This window comes from Harpia harpyja, chromosome 1, assembly GCF_026419915.1.
Source record: "Harpia harpyja isolate bHarHar1 chromosome 1, bHarHar1 primary haplotype, whole genome shotgun sequence".
In the NCBI taxonomy this organism is placed as follows: Eukaryota; Metazoa; Chordata; class Aves; order Accipitriformes; family Accipitridae; genus Harpia; species Harpia harpyja.
This window is the reverse complement of record NC_068940.1, coordinates 83035815-83055630: the sequence shown is the minus strand read 5'-3', so window position 1 is coordinate 83055630 and position 19816 is coordinate 83035815. Positions and strand designations below refer to the sequence as shown.

Sequence of the window (19816 nt, the reverse complement as noted above, 5' to 3'; positions counted from 1 at the left end):
TAAAACTGTCCCAGTAAATGTTCTGTACTTGATATTTTGAACTCAGGGCTTCATGAAATTCCTTATTTTAAAGTTACATTTTAAACAAAATTGAAAACTCATATAAATTTAATACTGAACATTTTTGATGCATTGTCGACTTCTAAAATATTTAATTTTGGCAAGACAATAAGCTGAAATGACTGAAACAACAATAAATGCCTTCATCGAGTTTTGCACTTTAAAGGCTGACTTTTTTGGTTTGGTTTTGTTTTGGCTATAACACAAGTGCTTTTAAAAAGTGGCATACTGTAGGCTAACTTTTTTTAAATATCCTCTGTATGTATAGTATCTAATGTATTGAAAGTTGAAGTAAATTCTCATGCAGTCTTTGTTCCAATGGAAAGAAAAATCTGTTTGTACTCCTTGAAGAACTTGAATATTTATTTTCACGCCTAACCACAAGCAATGAGTAGTTTCATCCCTATGCTTTAAATGTTTTCAGAGGAACGGTCTCAATATTCAATGTTATTTTTTCTATAGTAGCTAGTTGTATAAAATTCAGCAGTGGTATCTTCTGTTGGAATATTTATAGCTTAACTTACGCTTTATTTTGATCGAAAGCCTTGAAGTATTTTAAAAAAATAGTATTTATGTAGGTTATTGCTTAAAATAGTTGCTGCTGTTGCACAACCAAATTGCTCCGCCTTGATTTGGACCTGATTGTGTGAGATACTAAACATTTCCTGTAACCTCTGTCATCTCCAAACTCCCATTTCTGGCTGCCTGTGAAGCTGATAAAAAATTCAGGTCCCTTTTGTCCCTAGAACTCTAACTCTGATGTCCCAGTGCTCTGCAGGGTGAAGCACTTACTGAGCTGGAGGACATGACGGAAGGCACCCCAAAATGTGCTGTTTGGATAGGGTGGTGTATAAACAGAGATACTTGATCTTTCCCATTTCTATTTCTATAGCTTAAATAACTTTTTTTCTGGCTACAGTTAATTTTTTTACCCTACTGAGCAGTTCTTTAAATTTTTGCTGAGGTTTTCCACCGTAATGTGTCCTGCTAACAATATGAAAGGCTTTAGGGTATTTCTTAATCAGAAGTATTTTTTTCATCTACAGTGTGACATTTGTATGTCTAATATTTCTGTGTTTGAAGACCCAGTGGATATGCCTTGTGGACATGACTTCTGCAGAGCGTGCTGGGAGGCGTGAGTATATGTACTTTTCTATCTTTTGAGAAACTTTCATACTTGCCATTTTGAAGAGGGAAGGACAGAGACTGTAAACAGCTAATGTTAAAGTACTGTTTGGGTTTCAGAGAGTTGCTGGTTTGGCCCTATCGAATATTTAAGTTGTCACTCAAAATGGCCCTCAACTGTTTTAGGTTTACGTAATGTTTGGTTTGGTCCTGATTTAGCAAAACTCTTAAGCAAATGTTTCAAGCCTGCATGTAAATAGATGAGCCTACTTTTGATTTGCTGAGTGTGTGTATGGTGTTGGTGGCGTTGGGGTTTACACTTTCTAAATTAAGCACATGCTTAATTCCTTCTCTTAGTTTAGCATGGTAAACTTAGACATCGAAAATCCATTTCCAGTCAGAAGAGCAATTAAAATGCTTTCTTACATTCAGGGTTAATAACTGAGGAGTAGATTTAGCTTGAAAGTTCTATTAGTGTAATGCTTTTGTTACTACGTAATTTTTTTAAAAGTCAGAATAGTCATGCTAGTAAAGAACTCGGACATGGATAGTTATGCTACTACAAATATTAATCATACTTCCCAGGAATAATTATATCTGCATGCAGTGCTTTTATATTCATCTTTTCCCCGTTCAGGAGATTGTACTACTTGAACTGTACCACTGTAGTGTCTTGTTACAGTGTCATAACAGCGCAGCTAGTCCTACTGCAGATCAGCCCCATTTTTATGAACCCATTCCTCCTATGTTAAGGAAGAGCACTTTCTCTTCCATATAAGCTTTTAGAATGCAGTTCTTTTCAGCAGCAAGAAAATGAATAGTCATGCTTCTGTTGTCTTGCAAATTGTTATGCAGCGATGTAGAAGTTACCAAAAGATGACTGGCTTGACATGGTGCTTCTAAATTGGGTGCTGGACTACATGTACTGCGATTTGTGCACACACTCAGAGCTACAGTTCAATGTCAAGCAAGTGTTTGTGGTGGCACATCTAGGGTGGGATTCATCTTTCTGAGCCAGTCATTTCTGAGTTACTCGGAGCATAGCCAGGACTGAGTTATCCCATTCTAAGATACGCATCTAAGATGGGATGAATTGGCAAGTCTCTCTGCCTTAACTATTAAAGGATCCCAGGTGACTAAGTTAGAATAGCTGCCTGTCCTTTAGATGATCAAAGTTAGATGAGATGAGTATCATCCTTGGTGTCAGATTAATAAGTAAGTTACAGCTTTTGAACTAAGCAACCTTGTGCACTGCTAGTTAAAAGTCCAGCTTTCAGCAGATTTCTGAGCTCGTTCTGTCTTGCGTTCTGGTGCTTAGGGACTGTAAAGGTCTCCATTTAGACATTTGTTTCCAAGAGCCAACCTATTTTGACTAGCACAGTTGTAAAAATTAATTGCATATCAAATTAATTATTTCCTAGATTAATTACACTTACATGTTCTGTTTCTGATTTAAGTTAGAAGTAATGCTCAGTTTAATTAAACATTGCAGAGCTGTCTCTGATAAATGGCAAGGATGGAAACCACAAACACATAGGGCTAAGCATAGCTGATGGTGCTCACTTCTGAACCATGACAGTGTTCTTTAATTTTTTTTAATTATACTGTTCATAAAAATCTGTAGCCCTTTTGAGCAGAAAGGGATACTTCCTATTCTTTGTTTTAAAATTGATTAATGTGAATATCTGTGAACCTAGTATAAAGTATTCAGCAGCCTTTTAATTTTTACTTTTTATTCACAAATACTGACTGACAAAATTCTGGCAGATTTTTGAATCTGAAAATTCAGGAGGGTGAAGCTCACAACATTTTTTGCCCAGCATATGATTGTTTCCAGCTTGTGCCTGTAGACATCATAGAAAGTGTGGTTTCCAAGGAGATGGACAAAAGATACCTTCAATTTGACATTAAGGTAAATTATCAAACTGTTCTTATACTCTTGAACTGTATTTCATTTTATAAAAAATAACTTAAAACTTCTATGTGAAATGCTGCAATACATCTGTAACTTTCCGAGTAGAAATTCATAAATTAATACGTACAGTGAATAACTGGCTGTCTTATATGCCATAATATCAATGTTTGATATACCACTGAGAACAAAGAGAGAACATTATATTTATTCCTTAAGCACAAATGCAATACTTCCATAATGTGTAATCTAATGCAGTATTAATAAAATGATTTGATCAAACTAATATTTGTAACAGGTGATACGAAGCTTTTAATCAGCCAGACTTGCTTGTGTTGGCAGTCTAGAATTTTTAAGAGTTTTTGGATTATTTTTATTACCAAGAGACTGTTTACATTCAGAAATAGTACCTGTTTCCATTTTTAAAATTTATTAGTACAAGTGAATTACTTAAATTTTTTTCCATCCAACGCTTAATATGATTGGTATATATAGGAAGAGAAGTAGGAAAACCTTGATTCGGTTTTCCCATTTGATTTCTTTATGTGTTTATTTCCATCATTGCAACTTGTTTTTAAAAGCAATCTTTTAATTCATATTTTTTCTTTTACACTAGTGTAGTAATGAACTAGTCTTTGAGATAATGTGCTACTTTATCAGTGGTGGCAGGGCAAAAGAAAGTAGAGAAATATTTTTTCGTTTACAATAAAATACTTTGTGTGACAAGTCTCTTTAATGTACACTAAGAGTCTTCCACAATAGGATGCAAATTAAATGACCAGATCTGATTAATCTTTTACATCTTCATATTTCAAGTGGCTGGTGATCAGCATAGGTTCGAAGCAAAGTAGTGAAAGTTCCTTTTCCTCCTCATTTATTAGATGTAAGTTTTACAAAAGAAAATCTGCTACATTAACCAAAAAAGATTGGAGGTAAATTCCTGAGTTAGTCGAGTTCTAATTTCAAGTTTATTGTGGGTGGGATATATTGTGGGATTTTTCTTTTAAACAATAAGGTAGGTTTTAATTCTTTTCAACTACAAGAGTCAGTTCTGTTAATGAGCATATTGTGAGTGCATATATAGTAGAAGTTTACAGTAAGCCATATCACAAAGGAATTGTCTTGCACACATTGAACATTTTGTTTGGGATGCAAGTTATTTGCATCTTAGCGTAAGTCTGGAGTACTGTTGTTATTTCAAAAAAATATACCATTTTTAAGGTGAAGATTAAGTTATTTCCTTTTTATAACTATTTTTAAAAGCCTGTCAAAGTAGCTACAAGATTGTCCTTATGCTTTTTGGCTTTGGTCCTTCAAAGGAAGATTATGAATACAGATTGTTTTATATCAATGATGAAATCTGATCTTATGTGGTAAAATATTTTCCTTTTTTCCTTTTTTTTCCCCCAGGCCTTTGTTGAAAATAATCCTGCTATTAAATGGTGTCCTATACCAGGCTGTGAAAGAGCAGTAAGGCTAACAAGACAAGGATCAAATTCAACAGGATCAGATACACTTAGCTTCCCTATGCTAAAAGCCCCTGCTGTAGATTGTGGAAAAGGACATCTTTTCTGCTGGTTAGTACTAGAAACTTACCTACATCTACATAAACTCACAGTCACTGCTACTCCGGGGATTAATTAAAAAGTCCCACTTAGCACCAAGCATGCAACAAAAATTTGTATGGGATGGTATATGACGCTACTATCCTGTATCCATGCACTAAATAACCTCATATGCACAAATATTTTAGTATTTTGGGGCACAGCAAAGGTTTATAGTACTCATTATTGGCTCTGTTAGATGCAAAACAGCAGTATGGAGTGTTGTGATTTTCTGTTCTGAGGGGACAGAGGAGAAGCAGGATATTGGTGGAGGGATTTTTGTGTGTGCTCTAGATAGTTGTAGTATAATCGAAACATGGCACATTCTGAATTGTAGTACAGAAAATCAGCAATTTTTAGTTCTTTCTGAATTTTGATAGAATCACATCAAAGAAGCTGCAGTTTAAACAGGACTATGAAGGACCTTTTGCTTCATACATAGCTATTCTCTTTGCAGGATCACTCCAATCATTATTTCACTTTAGGATCAGCACTTTTTCTTTATGTTACCTTCTATTGAGTCTTAAGATGAGTGCAAGCTCGAGAAGGAGTAAAAAGCCAGAAGATATTTAAAAAACATCCCTCAGATTGCCTATCTTCAGCACTTCCAAGGAAAGGACAGCAACGGTATCAACAAAAGCAAAAAAGTAGTGGGATATTTTTCTGAACTGCAGAGCAAAGCCCTGTCCTAGTTCCTTGAGATTATCAGACTGACAATTCATGACTGTTGTAGTGGGACACCCTTCTCGCGGTTGGAAAACCAAAAAGAGTCAACCAAAGTATAGATATTCAGACAAGCTGAGTAATACTTCTTTTCATTTTTCAATTGAAACCATGATGCAAGAAGAGATCCTGAATAACGTGCGTGATTCCAAATATCATAAGACTCTTAATGAAAGATGCTTCTGATTTTAGTTCTTTCCCCATATGAATGGAAAGGAAGAAGAGGAAAGTAGGCATAATAAAACAACCACAAAAGCCAGAAAACAGAACTTCTTGGGACGAGTTTGTTCACAATGGATGGAGAACTTGGAACGAAACAAATCCTGTGGAAACAAACCAGAAAATGTTCTTACCAGTGAACATATAACAAACTTTAGTACTATTCCACAAGAAGCTACCATCCTCTCATCCTTGCTTCTGATTACAGAGAATCAATTTTTCCGTTAACCTGAAAGACAGCTTGAGACCACTTTAGTGTAATATTGACATGATTCTTCAGACATTGGCACCTTCTGCTTCCTTTACATGGGCTGAATGTACTAGCTCCCCAGAATGTCCTCTGAGTATGAGAATGTCCTCTGAGTGCCTAATTTTTATGAGAAATGTCTTTTTTATGTTTCCTGATAATATTTCTGAACGTTCTTTTTATGTTAATGCTTTGAGATACTGCACAAGCAAATACGGTTAAGGTCTTGGAAAAAGATCTCATTTTAGCAGCAAAATGTCCAAGAGGGGCTTTCCAAGGCATTTTTTTCATCCCCACGGAAGTGAATGGAGAGTTTCAGCAATGGCAAGAAAATTGTGCTAGCAACCAAAGCATCCTGCAGTACTATAAATCAGAACCATTTGCTGAGGACAGCCATATTAGTCTTACAGTACAAAAAACCCCGAGCATGAATGAGTTCCTCTGCAGAAAAAGAAAGCGTATTCTCAGTTCAGAGGGTTTTCATCATTACTGTATGCTTAAAGGGAGCTTGCTTCATATCTTTAAAGTTCAATCAACAAATCCCACAGCTGCATACTTACGTCAGTTCTGCAAGTTTTAGCCAGGTAATCTAGAGCTTAGGCATTGTAATAGCAATTGATACTGCATTTACTAAGAGATTCTTCAGAATTTATGCATTAGAAAACCCCAACCAACCCCTAGATAATCACTTCCTTTTTTTGGATCTATAGCCTTCCTGCTCATAAAAGCAAGAAAATTCTCTGAGTCTATCGAGCAATTTCCTTTTTTTTTTTTATGTGAAAGTAGCAATGTTCCTCTTAACTACGGAGTTCCTTAGAATTTACTCATTTTTCATTACCCACCACTAACAGCACCTTCAACAAAATGTAATCTGTGTGTAATCTTTGTAATCTATTGTGACATACAAAATTCTATTCCCTTTCAGAAAAAGCATTCTGAGATATTTAAATGTAGTACAAATAAAAACTGCACAAATCCTATACCTGTGTATTATCAGGTACATTCAATATATTAGAACCCCTTCATGCTGTTTCAGAAGCACAAAGATTTGTAGCAGGCAGACACTTCTGGAAAACAGTTGTAGCAGGCAGTGCACATTTGGGTTTGCATCATCAGTCCTCCTCTCATCCTAGATGGAGACTCAGAGTCTTCTCCTGTGGGAGAGGCATCTCTTCAGGTGCACTTGGGAAGCCAATTATAAGTTGCAACAGTGTTTTTCTGTTTTGATTCAAAATGCATTATGTGATATAAATATTATTATGAGGGGAAAGAAAATCCAGAACTGCATTCTTCTTGGATGATGCTTTTAGCCCTTCCATGAATTTTAACTTGTTGAAACTTGCTACAATTTTATTAAGTATGTACTGCACCTTCTGATAAATCATCCTGCTGATTATTGAGGAAGGCAGTCTGGGGAGGCTAATGCTGTTAATTATTACAGCCGTTTGGCATTAGTTCCCTTCATTCAGTGCTGTCAGGGAGTCTATCCAAAATACAAGTTTGTTTCATAAAAAGTTTTATGAGTGATAGGCAAAATGCTTTTACTCTAGTAAAATGACATCCCAGTATAAAAATCCTTGGTTTGGGGTGGGCTGAAGAAAGAACTTCTTCCATGAGAAGTTGTTCTTTAACACTTTGTTGTGACTATCCTATAGATTTAGATCTAGATATAGATACATGATATCCATATGATTGCACTTCATTAAAAATCCACGTATTTACAAATTTGAAAACATCAAAGACACAACCTTTCCCTTCCCAGTAATAGATTGACTAATCAGCTTTTAACTTAAAACTGAGTTTGTTAAAGTTAATTTTTGCTAGTTTCAGTCCTTTCTGGCAACAAATACTGAGTAAGAGGTCTTGGGTCTCTTGAAGTCAATGATTTAAGTGTACTACTGTCCCACAGAAGTGAAAGGTGTCGGTTTTCAACCAGGGCTGAGATTGCCTTATTACAGACTAGTTATTTATTCCAGTACAATCTTTCCCAGCCACAGATTTTAAGTATCTCCAAACCAGACATCCTTGTGTAGTGAATTTAAGCTTGTTTGATAGCAGACTAGCTAGTGGGAAAAACGTTGAAAACTGTTGCTGTAACCTTTTCTTTGTTCCTGCATTCCTGCTTAAGATGTGGACAAGAGCAATCAGAAGAGTATAGATGTAACTTCTGAATCTGCACTGCAGAGAGCAGTTCACCATTGGATCTGCAGAAAACTTGCATATGCTCTGATGCAGCTGGAGCCCATCTGAAATATACTCCCTCTGAATTGTATTGTTTGATGTTGCAGATGTCTGAGGCTATTTACTGCCATTCCAGTAAAAAAAGGAGTCATTACAAATCCAGAGTCCATATTGACACATCTACACCGAAGCACCGTCTGGAAGCCATATATCTGCCACTGTGTAGCAGTGATTGCCATCCTTAAAAGCTAGTAGTAACTTCAAGAGAAGCTCAAGGGATTAATTTCTCCACTGTGTCCATGTAACTAAGCTATAGCCCCCATTTAAGAGACTCTGGTGGAAAGAGTAAACATCCATAAATACTTCATGCTGGTGTTGAAGGGCTTGGATCTTGTTCTAGATTAAAAGCCTGAATCTAGTTAAAGATTAATTATTACAACTGAATAGGTGCAAGTAATTCTACATAAAATGCATTTCAGCTATAGCAAACTAACAAGTTTTGGATAATCTCTTTATTCTGGTTTACCTTTATCACAGAAGCTGTACTAGCACATTTTGTGGCACTAAAACAGTACCGGGGCATAACTCAAACAAACTACAAACCAGCTGATTTATTTTAGATTGTAATTTTTAAAAGCTCTTTTCCGTTCCTGTCTCATTTAAATTTTTTATTAATCTTAATAATGGTCATCTGTGCTTGTGAGCAAGTAGTCGGAGAGTATTTTAAAATAATGTTAATTGGATGGCTTTTTATCTTCCTGACTTAATTAAAGTTTGAGTGTGTCTTGGTAAGTTTCCATGTTTTTTAGCTTGAACCTATTTTAACTTTAATTCTAAATCTCTAAATGATAAGTAATTGTGTATACACCTTCATTTTCAGGGAATGTCTTGGTGAAGCACATGAACCTTGTGACTGCCAAACCTGGAAGGACTGGCTACAGAAAATATCTGAAATGAAACCAGAAGAACGTAAGAGTCATGCTGGGGGGGGGGGGGGGGGGGGGGGGATTAATTCTTTTGCTGTTGTTTTTATCTTTTGGTTTTAGAGGGATTTGTTAGTTGCATTAATTAGAAACTCTACATTAGTTGAAAAATAGGGTAAAAGGGGAAGAAAATTAAACCCGTGCATGAAGGGCTGCCTCACACTTTAACTGCATATTAGGCAGCACTATGGTAGACTGTTTTTCATAAACCATTCCTCCCCATAAATCTGCATGTGGTTCAGTCAGGCCATACAAAACTCTTTTACCTTACTCTTACAGCTTTGTTTCATTAATTAATTGATTTATTCCTGAATATAACTTTATTTGCCCTGGACAATTTTAAGTCTTTTAACCCAGTCTGCACTTCTGTTTGAGTTGTGTTCCGTGTGGTTGGTTGTGTGCTTTAAAACTAATTCAAGCCAACAGGTGATAATAATAGTAAGGTTGAGGGTGAATTGCAAGGGAATTGTAGGGAATGGCTTAATGATAAATAACATTTACTGAAAAAAACTAATAAAGATTGGGTTTACACAGGACAGACATTTTCTTGGTCAACATTAACAAAAAAATTAAAGATTAACAGTAATTTCAATAAATACCAACTTAACTTGGTTACCACAGTTCAGAGCCTTTCCATAATATGTTATAAATATTCTGGAAAGCATAGAAAATTTTATAAAGAGGCAAGATACACCATGCTTTGTCAAACTGTGCTGGTTTTTCTCACACATGTATTCTTTCATTTATATGTTATATGTGTCAAATATATATAAATTTATATAGAAATACATGTGTGGAAATATATAGGAGTAATACCTGTAATAATAATATATAAATATGTATAAATTAGAAAATGTATATATTTATATATGTGAGAAAGATCTATAGTGAAGATTTACAATAGTCTGTCAAGAAACATGTAAACATAAATCTTTACTAATCTGATTTTCACAAAAGATTACACAAGTATAATTTCAACTTCTCTGGTTTTGCATGCTCCATCTCCTCCTGTCACCTTCAAAAAGTTGTGGGAGTGAGTGAGGCATATGAGGATGCTGCCAACTGTCTGTGGCTACTAACGAACTCCAAACCATGCGCCAACTGCAAATCCCCAATCCAGAAGAATGAGGGCTGCAACCACATGCAATGTGCAAAGGTAAGAAAGGCCCTTCATATAATTTTTTGTGAAACCATATTTCAGGTTGTGTATGTCATGTTTTAGGAGCACAGATGTCCAAAATCTCTGGAATGTCATGCCTGAGATCTAATGGAACCTGTCGTAAGAATTAGATAATTTGCAAATGCCAGGTTACATGTATTTAGAAAATGTTTAATATTTAGTGAAATCTGTTTGGCTAGCAGTTGAGCACTGTAATGATTGCAGTTTCATAAACACCTAAGAATTACTGGCAATACAGTATGAAGCTTAAGGAAACAGAAGTAATTGATAGTTTAATCATCATTAATAATATGGAAGAGAAAGAACATTTTTAGTTGGCAGAAGATGAAACATTTTAAGTAATGGTAAGCTCTAATGAAGATTTTGCCTTACTACATTTTTCTTTGCATTATTTCTCTAACATAGCAACAAAACAGAGAAGTTTAAATGGAAAACTGTGAAGAGGAATTAATCAGTAGGAATGAAAAGACAGCAAAGAGTAATTCTAAAAGAAACTTATTGGTGACAGCAGCCAAAAAATTAGTCACGAATTTGCACTATGCTACCGAATTAGAAAAAATATTTTTTGCCATGAGTTCAGTATCATTTGAGAATGCCTTGTCTCTCAAATCAGTTAAAAGCAGCATATTTAGAATACTGTTTCTTTATGTCAGAAATACCTTATATGTCTCTTTGAGGAGCGTGCTCTTGGAGGAGCATCATTAAAAATAAGAAAGTAACACACACTTGACATAGTTGGCCTCCAATAAAATGCTAAGAGATTTAGAAAGTAATTCTCTTTATCTTTCTGGAAATGTGTTAGTCTCTCTACATCACTATGCGGATCCCTTTTCTTTATATTAGCATCACATATTCTCTCTGTGATATGAATTGAAGGTTGGGGATTTTTTTGGTGTCGTTTCTTTGGTTTTCTCTGTGGCAGCAGAGAACAGATTCTCCTCCACTTTGGGAGGCAGCAGATGTGGCCAGGCAGCAGATGTGATTTGTTATGCCTAGGCAGTGCTGCTGCATGGCTAGGTGATCATAAAGGCACATAAAACAGAGCTCAGGGTTTGGGGAGATGTGTAGAAACAGATGATGTGGTTTCAAATGTTCAATGAGACTGAGGTATTGGAGGACCATCTGGGAACACTGGGTGAATCGTGGGGTTTTGAGGCAGCTTTTGGAGATGTGAGAGATTAGAAGATATATATGGTGGGGTGATCACAGAGGGAAATAATTTGGGAGAGGTGAGATTATTACAGTAGGAGCATATACACACAAATTAATAGGAAGTCAAGCTTTATTAGTTCTGTTGCTTGTGAAACAACTTGTTTCATACCATTTTTTGAATATTTTATAATGATTTTTTTCTTATAATGAATATGAGTGGTTTTGAACGATAGGCAAATGACACAGTGATACACACAACACTTCTATACACAATTATTCTCATACTTCATTCTCAGCACTCACCATTTTCTATAAGCAAGCAGCTTCAAAAAAATGTTTAAGAGCAAAGAAGGTGCAGCACAATAACAAGAAGAAATACCCTAGTCTGCATTGCTTTTTAGAAGAAAATCAGCATTACTGGTGAGACAAAATTAGCAAAAGTACAATGCAAGATTTAGATTTCATTTCTTCCTGTAATACATCTCATTGATCATGTAAAACAACTACTGATAAAAACATCTGGTATGGACTAGGTATTCCTGGAAAGGTTAAATTTATCAAAGAGAGAAAAAAGTGACTTAATTTATCAAATTCCAATAATAATATTAATGGCTTCATATTAATTAATGTAAATTTTTGCTTTGTTTTTTCAGGATTTTGATTTGCTCATTTGTAAAACAGATAAAATAAACAGGATTCACCAAGTCGTAAAGTCTTTTGCCCGTCCATCCATAAATAGCTTCCAATTACTTTTGAAATAAACTAGCTGAGAACTCAGTGTTGAGTTGAGAATATTTAATACAGTTTGATCTTCTCTGATGCAGAAAAGCCTCGATAAGTCAGATCTCCTTCTAAGGTGTTATCTATTTTGAAAGCTCTCCACTTAGTCGATGCAGAAAAGGCTCACCTTGAAGTAATCACTCTTCAAAGTTTATGTTCTGGTTTCTTCTCTCTTGCTTTAGTAGTTGTTATTAATGTTTGCATCAGGAACATCACATGACAAAAATACCAGTAATCATGTTTTTTTAATTGATATTAGGAAAAAATTCACCCTTTCTCCTGAACAGTTTGTGTGTTGCGTAAAAAATGGGACTCTCTTTTTTTAAAACAAAAACCCAGGCCTGATCAGCTGTATTTATCATCCACTTAAAACTTAACGTGTAGATCCAACACAATCATGTGATCCAAGGGAGAGAAATTATGACTGACATGGTTTGATAACCCAGATCTTCTGTAGTAGGTAAAATAGGAAGGAGTCTCCTCAGAAATTGTTTTGACCATTAGCACACTCAGAATGATGTTAATTCAGTTTTTCATGGAGGAATAATGATGCATAACTGCAAATCTACAATGTATCAGCTTTTTTTTTTTTTTTTTCGCCTTGTTCCTTTGTTTTCTGAAGTGCAAATATGACTTTTGCTGGATATGCTTAGAAGAATGGAAGAAGCACAGCTCTTCCACTGGAGGCTATTACAGATGCACTCGCTATGAGGTTATTCAACATGTAGAGGAACAGTCCAAGGAGATGACAGTAGAGGTAACGAATGTGTGTGTTTGAAAAATAGCGCAAAGGCTGCAATTTTCTATTTAGGATAAGTTGAATCAAAATTCTTCCCAACTTGAGTTCAAAATGGAAAAATACAACCTTAAATACATCAAAGAGACAGAAAGAAAACACTGCTTATTTGTGGATAGGAACATAAGATTTCGTTCTGGTTTTGGCTTTGGTAACAACCACTGGTTGACTTTACTCAAGTCATTTTACTTCTCTGTGCCATGGTTTCCTTTTGCAAAATGGGCACACTGGTATTGTAATTAGCTGCTGTGCACTACAGAAGACATGCCTTAATTTTGGCATTTGGAAGATCTGCTTAATATGTGCACACACAGTGTGTCAACTCTTTGGTTACAGTATTTGAAGACTTGTGAATTTCAAAAATTACTTTGTCTCTTGACTTACATGGCACTCATCAGCATTGTGTAAATACTTCATGAATAGTGGGAATAGAAACAGTTGGTTATGTAAATATATCTAATGGTCATTGCTAAATTAAATCATAAAATTTATCTTGGTTTCTTTTGTTTCCTAATTATTTTCCAGGCTGAAAGGAAGCATAGAAGATTTCAAGAGCTTGATAGGTTTATGCACTATTACACAAGATTTAAGAACCATGAACTTAGCTACCAGGTGTGGGTCAAGCCATTTTTACTGATCTTTGTTTCTATTTTAGTCATTCAAAATAATTACCTTATTGTGTTTTATTTATTTTCTTTTTCTAGTTAGAACAGCGCCTTCTGAAAACAGCCAAAGAAAAGATGGAGCAGTTGAGTAGAGCTCTCAGTGGAAGTAAGTATTTGCTGTGATCTATGAATTTGATTTTAAATCAAATCAACTCTGTTATGGCTAAACCTTTTTTTTTTTTATAGAGCTCATATTAGTCTGCTGTGTGATGTGATCCCTCCAGTACTAGAATTCATATGCACTGGATGAAAGCTAAATGTACAGTAAATCTTACCTATTCCAAAGACTCAAGGAGAAAGTAGCATTAGTAAGGGCGAAGCTAATATTCTGTGCTTACTTCTTTTAGTAAAAACACTGTGTAGTCATTGAGAACTTGCTGCTGTTCACTTGCAAAATATTTAACTGACATGCACGTAAATTTTATTATTTTGGAGGAAAACCCTTAGAGTAAAAGAAACGCTGACATCAGCGGGAAAATATTTTCATGATGCTTGTTTCATCTTACAGCTGAGGGAGGTTGTCCTGATACCACATTCATTGAAGATGCAGTACAAGAGCTTCTAAAAACTCGCCGCATTCTTAAGTGTTCTTATCCATACGGATTCTTTTTGGAGCCTAAAAGCACAAAGAAGGAAATATTTGAACTTATGCAGGTAATGCATGCATATATTTTGCTTTTCTAATGTTACTCTTTTTTTGTAATATTAGTTAGCAGTGTCTTTTTGCTGGTTTTGTAGTGTAAAACTGATACACCTGTTTTGTATTTGTAACCAAGTTGGAGAATTAATGCATTTTTATTACTGTGTGACACAGTAGCTTTTAGTTCAATTTTAGAATGAATGAAAAACAACATTTTGCTGCAGAATGAAATGGATAAGGACAGGTATAAGGGGAAAAAAAGAAAATTACTGTTAACCTGCTTTTCTGAAGATGGTATTTTACCTTCAGTCTTCATCTCCTTCTCTAGCTCCTCTTTCCTGTCTTTCCCTATTAATGTGTCTAACAAGTGGGTGGGGACAAAACTGGGGGAGTACCTGGGTGGCGGTGGCATCAGCGGCAGGGGTTGCTGCCCCCTTTCCTTTCCTTTAGGGCCCCCGCAGATGTTCAATATGTGTGAGTGCAGGGAATCCCTGCTCCAGGCTGGAGGACAGCATGTAGGTCAGTAAAAGGGTAGGCTAGAAGGGCAGACATTTTAGGGTATTTTGGTATTTTAAATGGTATTTCCAGGAAAACGTATATCATTCTGCTCAGTATTTATGGTGCAGAGCTCTGCCTGATTTTCATTTCACTGTAAAATTACTCTGTATTTATTAACTATTGCAGACAGACCTAGAAATGGTCACTGAAGACCTTGCACAGAAAGTGAACAGGCCTTACCTTCGGACTCCTCGCCATAAAATCATCCGTGCAGCTTGTCTTGTGCAGCAGAAGCGACAAGAGTTCCTGGCCTCTGTGGCCCGTGGTGTTGCTCCTGCAGACTCACCAGAAGCACCCAGGCGCAGGTAATCCAAACAAAATTCTGTCCAAGTCAAAAAAGTTCATTGATAGCTGCCACAGTGGGTGAATCCACTGTCATTCTTTGACAGTGAGGTAAAGTGGAGCTGATAAACGTGGTGGTTGTAAATCACCAGATGGTGACATTTTCTTGGACATTTGATCCTTGTGGAATTACAGCTGTTCACTGAGGAAAAATGTGTTTGAGAATCACTGCTCTGTATGTTGCAACCTAAATTGCTTCTCCGTTTGTAGTATATTAATGATTAGATGTCATGGCTTCCATTTCACTTTCTTCCTTCAAGATTGTCACTAAATACCTGGTACACTCCAAAAAATCTATAAGTATTTGCTAAAAATATTGAGCAGTTCTGGAATAGTCAACAGTTTAATTGTATGGTTTTCTAAATTAATTTTGAGGTAAGAATTAAAGCAGAAGACTTGTTAAGTTTAAAGAGTTACAGTTGCACTAGTTTTTAGATGTTGATAGGTTTTGAAGCTCTTGAGGTTCATACTTTGTTCTACTTCTAAACTTCATGGTGTATCTCTTCATTTTATAGCTTTGCTGGTGGAACATGGGATTGGGAATATTTAGGATTTGCATCCCCTGAGGTAAACTATTTCTTTTTCTTTTTTTAACTTAGTTCTGCATATTCTAGAAACACAGGTATGATCGCAATCTGCATGAAGAGCTTCCTTATTTTGATTCAAAGCATTTCAAGTTGGTTTAAGGTTACCATTTTATTTATTTCACAATAGAAGGAAATATATGCATAGCTAATCATGCAATGACTCTAAACAATGCCTGTAACATGACTATAGTTATTTAAGGTGGCATTAGGCAAGCTATGTTGTATTCATAATTTTCCAAGTACATAACCAGTTTAAAACAGTATATAAACTGGTGTCTGTGTGCTGGGGAACCTTCGAGTAATAAATATATGAAATTGTGTAGATTACTTTTGAATGCAACATCAGTTCAGCAGAATTTAACAAAAAGTCTAAGAAATTTCCATCTTTCTATAACAATCCAACAAAAACATACAGGCATACACCTAAGTATTGTTAACTGTTTGAGTTGTTTCTTTTTATGTATTGGAGCAGGATGGAAATTGCATACTCAAATGAGATGAACTTCTGCTACTTAAGCAAGAATGAAAATTATAATTTTTAAAGTGAATATTCCACTACGTATATATGGGAAAGAGTAAATAATTTTCAAGACTCTGCACTAAAATATGAGAAGCTTCCTATAAAGCTTTTCCTTACCATCTTAATTTTTATTTAATACTTTGAGAACATTAGATTAAAGCATTCCATTTGGAAGGAAACTTCATTTCAATATTTCCTTGGTGCTCTTTTCTTTCTAGCTAGTCATTTTAAAGCATCCTGGAAAACTCCATTTACTTTTTCTATATATTTCCTTTGCTATTGTTGTTGGTGAGCATCACGCTGGTGAGAAAATAGCTTGCTCCTCTACAAAAGATCAACTTGCTTCTCCTGTCTAGTTCCTCTAGTCCTTTCTTTTGAAATAATTCCACATTTGATAATATCAAACTCATTGTGATGTTGCTGTATCATCAGTGGAACTGGTTATGAGAAAAAGCTGATAAGAAATATGTTGATAAGCTGTTTAGCAGTAGGTGCCATTGCAGTCATGCTTAGATGATTGCTTATGAGTTTTTGTGATTTGCCTAAGTGTGGCACTGTATGATGCAAGTTGGTTTCTTTGCTATTTAGCTATCAAGGATACTTGCAACCACCTATGCTAAAGGAATTTTGTAGAATTAATAACGGTCATCTTTGTTTATTTTAGTGAATTTCACTACAAAATTTTTGACATAGAGCTGTACTTCTACTGAGAAGTAGTAGAATGTCTGTATATACCAGATTATTACAGAAAACAAAATCTTACTGGTTTTAGCAAGGAACACTGCTTGTTGTAGACCATTGTGTGAAACCATGATGTTCCTACCCAATAAAATTAAATATCCTTTTGTTCACATGTATAAAATTGTTCCAAGTAATCAGAAATAAAATTTTGTCGGTAGTAATCAAGATATCTTTCTAAAGGTTAAAAAGCAACCAAAAGTTAAATGGCTATCAGTAAAATCTATGATTTTATTGCAAACAGATAAAAGTTCTGACATCACTAATAAATCTTAGTGTTCAGTGATCATTTCTCATTATTCCTTATCCAATTCATAGTTATATAATTATATGTTTTTAAAATAATGCAGTTATATTGTTTCATATCAGGATTAGATTTTCTGTTGTTTGGGGCACCACCTTCCATTTAGGAAATCCCTGAGCTTCCTAAGAGCTGGAAGAGTATTTTAGAGAAGAATCACTTCATGTTTGCCCTAGTTTTTATGCTGTTCCATAGGCTAACAAGCATCTACTACTAACCACTGTTGAAGACAGAATATTGGGCTAAATGGGCCTTTTGTCTGATCCAGTACAGCTATTTTTATGTTCTTACAATTTTCATGGGCCTTACATAGATAAAAATCTGCCCACACTGATCATTTTGTGACTATACTTTTTTGGTTTGCGTGTCATTATGCATAAGAACTTGGGCTGAAACACTTCATGGAAAGACAACATACTATCATAATACCATCAAAATTAATAAGGTCATTGTGTAAGAGAAATGACACTTCTGGATTTAAATTTTAGATACTTCAGATGTTGAAATATTCTAGGATGAAGAGTTAATGTACGAAAAGAAAGCTAATGGTAATGTTATCTTTCCCAAGTCATTTGGCTAAATGAAGTCTTTGGATTACAGATTTCCCAGCCTGGGGCTTAGGGAAGAAAATAGCAACATTCTTTTCCAAAGAGAAGAGCTAGTACCTGTGTGTATATTTTTATTGCCTTGTGTAAATGCATAACTGAGATCTTACCTACAGAGTCAGGTTCAGTGTCAGCTGTACTAACCAGAAAGCATATCTGGAAATTTGCCTTCAAGCATAAAATTAATCTCTTAATATTAGGAAAGGTATGGAAATCAAAGCATTTATTTCCAAATATTAAGATAATTAACCCTTGGGATGTTAGCTTGATGTGGCCAAAAGAGTCTTTTCCATAAATGTTATATAAACTGTCTGTGGTAAATACACACAACATGAGAAATTACAGGCTGCAGGAGTTCAAGTCGATATGGTATGGCTTGTCAGCTCAAGTTAGGTAAAAATAGAGGAGATGTGTAATTCATGGAGTAAAAATCCGTCAAAGAGTTTTCAGTAGAAGAGTATCAGCTGTAGCTTAAGAAGTTCCTGAGCCATAGTGCCCTGGAAGCTGGGAAAAGTAAAACAAGTCCCAGTGTATGTCAGCCAGCTTTCTGTAGCCTTCCAAAGGTTATTTTCTACTGGCCATTGGTGGCAACAGGGACTCTGAGATAATCTATTGGTCTAATTCAGATTAATTGTGTTTATGTTCTAAAATCACTAGGTATATATTTATTAAAAAGTGTGTCGATGTGTGTGTATATAAAGTTTGGCATCAAAGCTTTTATAAAAAAGTGTACTTGGAATTCTTTAAAAAGGGAGATTGCAAGTATTAAAATGTCCGTAATAAGTCAAGTATTTTTCTTTGCTAATTCATTATTTTATAGATTTAGGATTACCTTTGAAATTTTTTTTTACTATTTATGTTAAGCACTGCATGATATAACTTGCAATTTATTTTTCTGAAAACAGGTGATTTTATAATAAACATATAAAATCACACATTTTTTATAAAAATGTGGTGCTCGTTACATCAGAAAAATATTACTGCATGCTGCCCTGTATTTTGTTACCTTTGGTTTATGCAGGAATATGCTGAATTTCAGTATCGGAGGAGGCACAGGCAGCGTCGACGTGGAGACATGCACAGTCTGCTGAGTAATACTCCAGATCCTGATGACCCCAGTGAGAGTACATTAGGTATGTTCCTGCCTGCGGCTGGTTTTTTTTGTCTTCCTACTTCAGAAATTGCTAGTAGTGACCACAGTGTTTGTTCTTCTGCGGATACACTTTAAAGAAGTTTCAAATACATTGCTGTATTTTCCAGGATACAACATAAAGGCTTATTTTTGTATTTTTGTATGTGATCTTAGAAGTGTTCCTGACTTCATTGTGGCTGTTCCTCTTTTTAAAGAGAAATGCATTGATCTTCCCACTAGCAAATCCTCAGCTATTTAGAGCAGGTTTGCTTTTCTGAAGAAATTTTGAAGGGCACTTACTTCATATGACAGTCTTATGTATATACCAGCTCTTTTATGCAAATGAAAAGGGCCAGTTGTGCATAAAGAGTGTAGAACAGGGTTCCACTGCTACAGGCCTGCTGGAAGATAGTCATAAAGCTGTATTCCAAAACCCTGCTCAGAAACTCCTGTACTGGCAGACAGCCAGGAAACAAGTTGGCATGGGCGACAACTTCCAGCATGCTGCTCATCTAAGCAGTGCTACGGCTGGTAGCGCAGTCCCTTAAGGTCACTGTAACTTGGCTGGCTGGGCTGTCTCCATTCTGCCAGGAGCTTTAGCAAAGGTACAAAAATAGCTCGAATCCAAATCATACTGTGATGCTGTTTCTTCAGAGCTGCCAGTTGTGTGCTCGGTCTCTAAGCCATGCTGCACAAACTTTCATTGCTGTGTCTCATGAACTTAAGTCCTATACATAGCTTGTGCTGTAAAAACAAAAGGAGAAAT

General features: G+C 35.6%; 1 protein-coding gene across 3 annotated transcripts in view; it reads left to right on the top strand.

Annotated features, from left to right (window-relative positions):
* Nucleotides 1-19816, top strand: part of ANKIB1 (ankyrin repeat and IBR domain containing 1) — a 99757-nt gene that overhangs the window by 75371 nt on the left and 4570 nt on the right. For 2 of the 3 annotated variants that reach the window (XM_052802386.1, XM_052802367.1), the window contains exons 7-18: nt 1107-1195; nt 2953-3097; nt 4508-4674; nt 8952-9040; nt 10080-10210; nt 12789-12923; nt 13488-13574; nt 13667-13733; nt 14136-14281; nt 14952-15130; nt 15683-15734; nt 18940-19051. In XM_052802386.1, the coding sequence (XP_052658346.1) occupies nt 1107-1195; nt 2953-3097; nt 4508-4674; nt 8952-9040; nt 10080-10210; nt 12789-12923; nt 13488-13574; nt 13667-13733; nt 14136-14281; nt 14952-15130; nt 15683-15734; nt 18940-19051 (1399 nt within the window). The remainder of the gene's footprint in view (nt 1-1106; nt 1196-2952; nt 3098-4507; nt 4675-8951; nt 9041-10079; nt 10211-12788; nt 12924-13487; nt 13575-13666; nt 13734-14135; nt 14282-14951; nt 15131-15682; nt 15735-18939; nt 19052-19816) is intronic. The other variant, XM_052802376.1, reaches the window with a different exon arrangement.